General features: G+C 62.5%; 3 protein-coding genes across 3 annotated transcripts; 2 read left to right on the top strand and 1 right to left on the bottom strand.

Annotated features, from left to right (window-relative positions):
• Window positions 1–228: 228 nt before the first annotated feature.
• On the top strand, window positions 229–659 carry MNEG_9781 (2-oxoglutarate/malate translocator Flags: Precursor; the record flags this gene model as incomplete). The annotated part of the gene is made up of 2 exons (XM_014041749.1): window positions 229–384; window positions 561–659. 2 exons carry the CDS (start codon window positions 229–231, stop codon window positions 657–659), a joined length of 255 nt encoding a protein of 84 aa, XP_013897203.1.
• Window positions 660–1,639: 980 nt separating this feature from the next.
• On the bottom strand, window positions 1,640–3,322 carry MNEG_9780 (ADP-ribosylation factor-like protein 8A; the record flags this gene model as incomplete). The annotated part of the gene is made up of 6 exons (XM_014041748.1): window positions 1,640–1,741; window positions 2,018–2,140; window positions 2,307–2,408; window positions 2,706–2,774; window positions 2,978–3,092; window positions 3,282–3,322. 6 exons carry the CDS (start codon window positions 3,320–3,322, stop codon window positions 1,640–1,642), a joined length of 552 nt encoding a protein of 183 aa, XP_013897202.1.
• Window positions 3,323–7,147: 3,825 nt separating this feature from the next.
• MNEG_9779 (hypothetical protein) lies at window positions 7,148–10,137 on the top strand (the record flags this gene model as incomplete). Its single annotated transcript, XM_014041747.1, has 4 exons — window positions 7,148–7,683; window positions 7,995–8,268; window positions 8,516–8,770; window positions 10,132–10,137. 4 exons carry the CDS (start codon window positions 7,148–7,150, stop codon window positions 10,135–10,137), a joined length of 1,071 nt encoding a protein of 356 aa, XP_013897201.1.
• Window positions 10,138–10,653: the final 516 nt, after the last annotated feature.

Genomic DNA, 10,653 nt, shown 5'->3' with positions numbered 1-10,653 from the left:
CCCCGGGGTGGGGTCGATGATGGGGTGGCCCGATGGTCGCAGCGCACGAGCCGTTGCCACAACTGGGCATGCGTGGCTGCTGGGGTCCATTCTCCAGGGTCTGCCTTCTTCGCGGACACAGGAAACAATATGTTTCCTCCATCAAAATATTGACACCCCTCTCCCCCCCCCCACCACACACGCACACCCTCTCTCTCCCGTGCGCCAGGTGCCGCGCACATCGGTGCGATGTACACGGCGTTCCTGGCCGTGGCCCAGGCCTGCGGCGCGCCCGGCATGCTGGCGGCCCTGGCCCTGGGCCAGGTGTCCAACCTCATGGGCTGCCTCACCACCTACGGCATCGGCAGCGCGCCCCCCTACTTTGGCTCCGGCTACGTCAACCAGGTGGGGGGGGGAGAGGGGGGGATGTTAGAGGCTCAAGGGGGCCTTAGGCACAGGAATTAGATGCTGTCCTCAGTTGTGCTTTCGCACTCCGGGAGTCGCGCCTGCACACTCGGCCTTCCCTCCCTCACCGCCCCTCTTTCCCTCCGCCCCCGCCTCTGCGCACCCCCGCGCCCCAGGCCGACTGGCTCAAGCTGGGCTTCATCCTGTCGGTGTACTACCTGGCAGTCTGGACAGGCAGCGCCCTCACCGTCTGGAAGGCCATCGGCATCTGGTAAACGCCCCACACCCCACGGGCCGGGCCGGCGCGACGGCCCCGGCTGCCGCAGGCGCACCGTGCCTGGCGGCCGCGGCGGGCGAGGAGGACCGGGTGCTGGCCGCCTGATGGGGGGGGGGCGCATGGCCCCGTGCGTCCGCTCCTGCGTGCCGCAGCCGGGCGTAGGGGTTTGGGCCGGGGCCGAGTGCCCCCCTTGTGGTGATTGCGCTGTGATCCAGGCTACCTAGGCCTCTCTGTTGCCGGCTGAGCGTTGGCGGCTGCCCGCCGTCGGGCAGCCACGGGAGGGCTGGCTGCGGGGAGGGCTGGCGCGCGATGCCGGCGCCCCTGAGAGGGGCATGGCTGGTGGATGACGTCCTGGCGGACCTCTGTTGGGGATGCCGCGTGGCCCCAGGTCGCCGGCCATCTCTCAGGTTGAACGATGACGAGTACTGCAAAGCATGATTTGGACCATGGCCTTGCATTTGCGTTTTCCCATGCAGCGGAAAGCGTGTGATGAGTGTGCTGTAACACGACCTTTGGGCCCAGCTATTTGATATCAGCCACCCCCTCCCCAGCAACAGCCGGAGTTGATCAGGGAGCCGCAGGACACGTTACACAGGGTGTCGTCTGCCATGGGTGCCCAAGGAGCGCCTCAAGTTGGATGCGTTGCAGCAGAACCATCTGCCCAGGAGATAAGTCTAATTGTGACCGGGGAAAGACTGCCGCCGCACGGCAAGTGCGACAATTCAGACAACTACCTAAGAATAAAATAGCAGTGTGGCACAAAGATGAAAAGGCGATTGCAACATAAGTAAGCGATGCAGTAAACGTGTGCGATGACCGCTCTGGCACCTGCACTCCCAACAGGCAAATCAAGAGAAAGCGGCAGGGGTGCCTGGTGCTGGGCCCGCCACCGCAAACAGCCGCGGCCCCTCAGCACGCCCTCTACAGCTGCAGGCCCTGCTCCAGCCCCGCCAGGGGACGCTCCGATCACGCAGCGCATCACTTTTTGGCGTGCTTGGTGAGCCACTCCAGCGTGATGTCAATGTTTGTGCTGCACTTGCAGCTGATGGAGTAGACGCACACCTCGCGGTCAGACACAGACTGGAGTGGACAGGGGGAGGGGGGGGGGCAGGCGCAGCGTTGGCATGCCTGCCCGCTCAACAGACCTCGCGCACGCCTCTGCTGTTGCATCCAGACCGCACCAGACCAGCCCACACACAATCACCGCGTGCCCTCTCCTCTGATGACACATGCGGGCCCAAGCGTACGCGAGTGCGCACGCTAGAACACATACCACACACGAACACACACACACACACACACTTGCACGCGCACACGCACACGCACGCGCATGCATGCTCATGCAAATGCGCGAACCTGCAGGTTGAGTCTCTCTATGAGCTGCTGCGTGGTGAGTGCCCCTGGCAGGTCGTTCTTGTTGCCCAGCACCAGCAAGGGGATGCCGTCCAGGGATGGCCGCTCCAGAAGTGCATGCAGCTCCTGGGAAGGCGGTGCGACGGCCGTCGGGAGGGGCGCCGTAGGGGAGGCCTGCGCTGCGCAAGGATAAAAGCCTCGCACTGATGTATGTACACAGATTCAGACGAGGACGGGCATGCCCCTGGCGCCCCGTTCCTGTGTAATCGCCCCTGGTTCCAGCCCGTCCCACCTTTGCGGCTGTCTCCACGGAGGCAGTGTCCGCTGCGTCCACCACGTATACGATGGCCTGGACCCCGCGGCAGTAGCGCTCCCACAGGCTGCGGAAGCGCGGCTGCAGTGCGGGGCGGGGGGCGGGGCGTGTTGGTGGCGGCACAGGTGGGGATATGGTTTGGGGTGGAGGCGAACGTGCGTCTGCGCGGAGGTCCTCGGCCGCGGCGCAACGCCGACGAGAGACCTGTGCGGACTGCATTTGGAGCGTCGCAGGCTGGCCTGACTCCTTATACTGAAGATTGTACACTAGCCTCAGGTCATCCCTCTATATCTCAATACTGCCAAACGGCCCAACCATACACATATCCGAGCATGGTGAGTGCGCACATCACATGCTTGATCACACCCGCTCTCGCACCTGCCCTCCAAGGTCCCACATCTTGATGGTGACGGCCCCCTTGGTCACCTTGCGCATGTTGAAACCCACCTGAGGCCGCACGGATAGTGAGGTTTGGGGTCCATAACAGGACCAGCCGCTGCGGGCTGCAGTTGTGCTGGTGCCTCGCTGCAACCTCGCCGCTCACGCTTGGCACCCTGCTGCTCCAGCTCCGTACTGCGCTGCCGCAGCCCCCCTGGCAGCAGCACGTCTGCGCCATTCATGTGTTGGTCCGTGGCGTCCCCTTGCCGCACCGTGGGGATCATGTCCTCGTGGAAGGACCCCGTCGTGAGCACATTCACCAGCGAGCTCTTGCCCGCGTTCTGCAGCCCAATCAGTGACAGCTCCATCTCCCGGTGAAAAAACAGGCTGCGGCAGGAGCGCGGGCATGCCAGTGCAGTCGCGTATGGCATCACTTAGTTGCCACGGAAGGTTGCCAAGCAAAGGCCCAAGTGCGCTGCGGGGTGGCGACGGCGCCGCAGCGCTTGGGCAACAGCGTGTCACAAACTGCGTGACGCAAGGTGCGGTGCAACGACAGACTGTCGCATGTAGTCCCACCTCCGTAGCCAGTCAAGGAGCGATGAGAACCAGGCCAACATCTTGGCAAGGGTTGCTGCAGCTGTTGTGGGTTGCACGAGATCACCGCTGCTCGCGTAATGTCTATCTTACAGGCTGTTGTTTTATTGATTTGTCAATCAAATGTGTGCGCGCGGCTGGGTGGGACGAAAGTGCTCGGTGATAAAGTTCGGGTTGCCCCCATGCAGGTGGATGCGTGAAAATGGCAGCCAAAAGTGGTAAGTTTTCGAAATTGCTGGCGAAGTATTTATAATTACTGGGCCGGCATATGAGCCGCCCTCTGCTGCCTTCAGCACGGAGTGGCTGGTCAAATGATCCAAGGCGTCACCTGGACGCCCGAACGCAGGCTGCAAGCTATGGAATGCACGGGGATACAGTTTGCTATAAAATGTTTATGAAGCTGTTCTTCTGGGTTGCTTCACAATCGTTGCTGCTTGGGAATCCTTGCTGCGATGTTGGTGCTCTGTGCTCAAGAACGGTTTCAAACAACTGGCAACAGTCTCAGGTGGCTTGTAGCGGAATGGATGTGTGCGGCGCGACAGCCTTTTGACCAGGGCTGCTTGCACATGCAGCACACATGTAAATGCATATCAAGTGCAAGGCTGAACATTTGCGGTTGTTGGAGCTGTGGCGCCATCATGTGTATGTTGCAAGCGCCGTGTCGACAGGACCGCAGGTTGATGCACCCGTGCTTTTCACTTCAGTTTCCATCTAGCCGGAAGCTTGACGCACACGTGCAAGTCTGCTGCGTACGGAAGCCCTGCTGTCGATGCTTGGGGTGTGCTGGATGAATGGTGGCGGTGCAATGGCACTCGGCATGCCGAGCGTCATTGTTCCCCATGCTCAAGTCTGCATAATCCACCCGGCAGGTTCATGTGCACAGAGCCTACATCTTTGCACACACACTCGTCGTGTTGTCACATAAGATTGCCTGCCAGAGGGCCGTTACCACGCATCGGCAAGCAACATGAGGAGCTTGGGTGGTCCTCATGCGGCCGCCCTGTGAACCGCACACTCAGATCAATGTGCTATATTAATCACAAAACGCAACTAATCATGTCACAAATGTTTGGGCACGACGGTTCCGGGACCAAGCGAGACCTAGAGGACAAGCTACAATGTCCTTGGTAAGCCGCTGCGGCAGGTTCGGAGGAACGGCAGAGGAACAACGCATGCATCAGTGACTCAGGGAGGCGGGGTGTGCTCGTAACTTGAGCCCAGGTGGTGTGCATAAGGAGAGCGCAAGTTTCTGCAGCGCGCCACTGCCGGCTGCATCGGCAAAACAATGGTTGTTTTAGGCTCTCTTACAATTCCCCATTATGTGTGCAGGGGCGGCCCACCACAGTCTGCACCACGGCGGGGTCCAGCAGGGCGGCTGCTGAATCGTGCTCAGCTTTCGTAAGCAGGACTCGCCGGTGCTTGTGGTTCTGCGACTTGGGCATCAGTTCTTGTTCAAAATCCGACCATATTCACCTGAAAAATCATCTGGCTTTGGCCTTTGTGTGGCGTTTTTGGGCCGTTTCAGTGTCGTGCTTTAGTCACTGTTGTGCAGCTAAGGGCGAGTAGTCACTGACAAGCCAAGAGCTGCAAGTTGTGCTGTAGTGGCACTGCCACTGGCTGCGTTATCTCATGACATGAGATAACGCAAGGCCGGTGTAATCAGAAATTTGGGCATCGCAGCACGAAGTCTTGGCCGAACGCGGGCGCGAGACACACGGCAGCAGTGGGCCGTCTGCTGTGTCATACCACAGCAACAACCAGGTCGGTTCCCCTCTCTCGCTGCTTGGTTCACCTCCCCCAGCAGGGCTGCCAGCAGGACGTTTCATATATCCAGTAAGCTTTGCTAAATCTCGCCCAAGCAGGGTGTGGATGTTGAAAAGCATGGTTGCATGTGTATTCCTGCCACACTAATTACTGGTCGCCGCAGGCGCCTGGTGAACTGTGATCGAAGTGATCGACAGTGACCATTGACATACATATTTCCCACACTACATTTGAGAGGACCTCGTGCGTCCCTCACGGGCAAGTCCCGAGATGAAACATGCGGATCAAGAGGGGCCATTGAGAGCCAGAAAGTGAAACTGGACGTTGTGCAGCGGTCAATTTGAGACGGGTATGAACTCTAGTGTGTTGCTGCCCTGGGGGACGGCGGCAACCCCAGTCACGACGGGTGGTGAACACCGTTCCAGGTCAGCATGGCGATGTCGCGCCAAGGCAGTGGTCCCGCGCCGGGCCACCCATGACGCCACCCGCGGCGTGTCCTTCGTTGACACGCACGAGCAAGAAGTCAAGCTGCAGCCAGTATGCGCGCTGCTGGCAGCCGCGCCAGCGGCGCCCGCCTTGCCGCCGCCGCCAGCGTCGGTGCCCGCCTCGCTGCCGGCCACGCCGCTGCTTTCTGCGCCCTGTCCCACGGTGCTGGAGCTCATCCAGGAAACCTCGTCCTTCAAGGCAGGCAGATGGGGTCCGGTGGGGGTGTCTGGTTTTGAAGGTGGTGTACAACCCCCTGTACAGAACGAATGCGCATGGTCCCCAATACTAGCAGCCAGCTCGTTGGGAGTGCGTGGGTTGACAAACCATTGGGGACGTGGTACAGCCACTCTCATTTAGTGGGTATGCGTAGTAATGCATCCTCAGCGCCGAAGAAGACCACGCATTTCTTCGGCTGTTTCATCTGGGTGGAGAGCTGCACGATTCGCTACCTGTGTACAGCAGTTGGTTGCCGGGTGTGGGCACCTGCAGCGAGGCCGCCGGCCGCAGCGGCCACCCTCACGGTGCCCCTGCACCAGGCTTGCTCACGCTTGCTACCCGTGCCGCCGCCCCCTCCTCCCAGCGCTTCAACCAGCTGGTTGACCAGAGGCCCTTCCTGCGCGACGACTGGCGGTCCTTCATCAACAGGCCCTGGGTGGTGAGTGTGTGTATGTGTGTGTACGCGGGGCAGAGTGGATGTGCAAGGTTAGGGGACACAGCAAGGCGGTGCAGACAGCGACGGGAAGGGCAGTGTGCGGACAATAGCCAACAGCTGGGCTGACCCCAGACTCTTCCAATTCCCACAATCACGACAGTGATTTCTGGTATCATCCCTCGCAAATTGACAATTGTTTTGAATTGACTCGCGCGGTAGGCCTCCAGCGTGCATGCTGCCTTCCTGTCCCACAGAATACATCCCAATTCTCTCAGTCTGCCCCTAGAGAGACTCACCTGCTGCTGTCAGCCCCCCCCCCCAAAAAACACCTTCGACCCTGCCCCATACATACCCTCTCTGGCAGGCCGGCCTCGTTGGCGCGTTGCTGTCCCACCGCGAGGGCGCGGCCATGATGCAGCGCGAGCCCGAGCTGGGGCGCGCCGTGAGGGGCGTCATCGACGCCGTGGACAACGCACTGGGAGAGGTGGGGGTGGGGTGGTGGTGGGAGGTCCAGAACTTTACCGAAGCTGGAGTCTGCACACACACCAACTTTGATATCAGTGGCACCCAATGCACCCTCTGCCGTCGAGGCCATCCTCTCGCTGCCAGCCCTGTGTGGACCCCCAGAGGGTCGACTGCTTGTCTGTGGGCCCAGAGTCAACCCATTCTCATTCCTGGGACGTTTTGTTCTTGCCGCCTGGTTGCAAGCCAGCACAGCACTTTGTGTCCACTGCGCCCCTTCACCAGCCAGCCCGGCATCCACATCAGCTACAGGCCACGTTCCCCTACGCACCAAAACCCCCAACCATTCGCGTCATCTTCCTCACACCTGCCACACGTGCCCATTACCTCCCCCCCCCCCCAAAAAAAGGATGACCTCTGCTGGATGGTGGCCACCTTGGACCACATTGACCGCCACACGGCCGTCTACACAGTCATGGACGCAATGGAGTCCCTGGTCGACGCAGACGCGGTGGCCTGGCTCGACGCGCTCTCAAGGGACGCCCTCACGCCCGGCCGCCTCGCGGCGGCAGCGGATGTCGCCGCGGCGGTCCTCACGCCGTGCGCCGTGCGCCGCCGCCGCGCCGGGCGGCCGGCGTCCCCTGATGGGGAGTATGTCGCTGCCAACAGCCGCGGCGGGAAGTGGGGCATCGAGGCACACCGGCGCGGCTGGAGGGACGCGCGGCGGCTTGCCAAGAGCCGCGGCGGGTCCCCCGTCGCCACCTGGGACGGCGGCCTGGCGGCGGTGGGAGCGCCCGCGGCCACTATTGAGTCGGCGCTGGGCACGCCCACCTCCACCCTAGACCTGCTGGGTGACCCCACGGCCACAATGGACGCGGTGTGGGACGACCTGCTGGCCGCCAGCGCGCGGGCCGCGGCGGCGGACGCGCAGGCGGGCCGGGAGGGCGCGACGCCGCAGTGCGCTGTGAACCAGCTGGTCATGGCGCTGCGCACGTTCTGGACGCCAGAGCGCATCGACGGGTGCGTCGGTGGGGCGCGCAAGGGCAGGGTTTTGGTGGGCGGTCGGGTTTGAGCCCAGGTGGTTGGCGCTGGCGGCGCCGGCGCGAGGATGGGGCCAGTTTTATAAAGGTTTACTGCCAGCAACCACAGCTCGACTGAAGCTGAGCACCGACACCAGGCAATCTTCACTCCCCCCTCACAACACACCTGCTGCACACCCCTCCTGAAACCGATCTGAATCTGGTCGCATTCCGTGTGCAACACATTGAGTCCACGCACCCCGAAGGCCCTGCCTGGCTCAACCTCCCCCCACAAAACATTAATGCCCGCAGCTACCTGGATGCAGTGGAGGCATGCCTGCCAGACGCACTGCCTACACTGCGTGACATCATTGCCCGCGCGGCCGCACTGCCAGGAGGCGCGCGCCCTGCACTACTGCGCACCCTGGACAGCTTGGAGCGCGCCGTGCCCGCGCAGCTCGTGGCTGAGGTGGCGGCGGCGCTGGTTGGGGGAATCACGGAGGAGCGCGTAGCGTACGGGGGGCGCGCTGCGCTGGCAGTGATGCCGCCGCGGCGGCTGGAGCGCAGTGTGGGGGCCCTCGTTGAGGTGAGGGGCCGCGCCTGCGTTGATGCACCGCCCTGCAGGGTATCCGGTTCACACTCGCTGGTCAGGGGGCTGCAAGCTTACCAACGTGTCAGCGGCCCCCGTGTTGCTTTGTCTTCTGGAGTTCTCTCGGCAAGCTCAACAATCGGGCCTCTGCCAGCAAGCCGGCCGACCTACAGTGACTGGCGATGCGCACGCAGGTCCCCCGTGGGCCCGCTCAGCAAACCCTCAACTAACGCTGTGCCTGCAGGCCCTGACCCCTGAGCGCCTGGACGCCCTTGCGACCGCCCTGCCACAGCTCGCGGGGCTCCTGCCCTCAGAGGAGCAGATGCGCCAGGGCGCAGGCCACGCCGCCGCAGCGTTCCGCACCCCCGCTCCCGCTGAGTGGGAGGCCGCCCTCGAGACCGCACTCCCACCCTGGCGCCTGGCGGCCTGGTTTGATGCGCTGGGCGGTGTGGCCAGCGCGGAGCGCCTCGGGCGCGCCATCGATGCGGCAGCTGCGCTGGTGCGGCCGGGTCTGCACCTCCCGGCACGCGCGCGCCTGGCGCTCGTGCGCCAAGGGCTACATGTTGAGGCGCGCACAGCTCTCTGTGTTGAGGCTGCCAGGCCGGCAGGCCCGCCGCCCGCGGTCGCAGGTGCAGATCTGTTGGATGCCGCAAGCGGCGCGTTCCCTGCCCCCTGGCCGGCGGCGGACTTGTTGGCAGTGGCGTCACTGATGGACACAGTGCTGTCACCCGGCACTCTGGCGGCGCTGGCCGTTGCTTGGGACAGGCTGGCTCAGCCTCAAAGGGTGAAGGCGGTGGCCGCGGCGCTGGACCGAGCTCTGCCACGGCTGCCTACAGACAGTGCCACGACAGACGCGGTCCCGCATGCAGAGCAGCGCCCCCACCAGTCCACCAGCAACACAGGGGGCCAGCCGCTGGCCGAGCGTCTGGTGTGGGCCGCGGTGCGAGGTGGCATGGCCGCCCGCAGCGTGCACGCGGTTGCGGCCGCGCTGCTCGAGCCCCATGGTGCGGATGCTGCAGCGCGCCTGGTCGACGCCGCCGCAGCGCCGGCGCGCGCGTGGGCGGCCCGGGTGGCGGCGGTGCCTGCTGCGGTGCAGCTGAGCTGGTCCTTCCACTTTCATCTCGCCTTCCCACGTCATCGGTGAAGCGCATGTGGCTTGATGCTGGTTTCCAGGTCAACCATGCACCCACTGTGTCTGATGTGGCAAGCACAAGAGGACCGGGCACACCAATGTGCGTGAGTGGTGCATGCTTTCACCCAATTCTTACTTGGCCGCACAACTGTGCGTCCAGCCTGCATGTTGTGGATGCCAGAACCAAATCCCATCGGCGGTGTCTCAGCCGCCAGGACCGCAGCCTTGCAACTGGGGCGGGGGCTGCTTGCTGCGAGCCCACCAATCGCCACACGCACGCTCCTGCGGGGTTCTCCCTCATTGAGTGCAAGAGGGCGATCACAGGCCGCCACCAAGAGTACTATGTTTTTGCCAACGTAAGCTTGCGGTTATACGGTTGATGTGAGATAACTTCGTTGAAGGTGGCGAGTGTGCTCTTTGCCAGTGTGTGGCACGGCTTCGGTGCGTGCCTCGCTGTCCATGGGTTGCACACCGCGCGCGGATTGCAGGCATGGGCACTGGCCTTGTGGCACAAATGGCTGTGCTGCCGTCAAATGGAAATCGAGACAGCATGTGGGCGCTATCGCCGCTAACCGTGACGGGTTGCAGGCCTCGGCAGCAATCAAAGGTCGTTCGAAGCCGTACCGCTCATTCAACCACCCCACTCCCCAAACCACAGCTCAACACACGGCAGCAGTCGCCCCTATCCTCAACCTCTCACGCACGGTACCTTGCACTTGGACCGCCAGGCTTAACCCTGCCCTGATACGTGCATCCCCTGCGTGTATTTGCCCCTTACTGTACACCTTTGCTTTTTGCCATATCAGCTCTCAACCAAGTTTTTGCCGTGCCCGTATCCCAAGTGCCAGAGTGCCCTCACTGTTGTACATGCGTTGCAGCTGCAGGTTCGCTGTACTGCACCAAGCAACCCCTAAGCACCTCCACCACAAACACTCTGTGTGTGTCCACCCAACTCTGTTGTCGAGGCTGGCCCTCCGCGCATTGGCCTCGATGCGCGCCATGTATGCACTTGCCAAGCCAAATTTCGTGCTATGATGCAAGATGCGGTTGTACGAAGAGCGCTTGGGTAAGTGAAGCACGTAATCCACTGTCCTTCAAAGTCCATGAGGGGCACAGCGCGTGTTGCCACGTAGGGTTTCGCTCACTGAGCACACCGTCAAACATTGATAGTCCCCTGGCGCATTCTGTGCCGTGTGACCTTTGCATGTTGCACCTCTACAAAGCAGCGAGGTAAACGTCAGGGTGGGCCG

Source organism: Monoraphidium neglectum (assembly GCF_000611645.1).
Source record: "Monoraphidium neglectum strain SAG 48.87 unplaced genomic scaffold scaffold02061, whole genome shotgun sequence".
NCBI lineage: Eukaryota > Viridiplantae > Chlorophyta > Chlorophyceae > Sphaeropleales > Selenastraceae > Monoraphidium > Monoraphidium neglectum.
The sequence above is the reverse complement of the archived record's forward strand: the minus strand, read 5'-3'. Positions and strand labels throughout refer to the sequence as shown.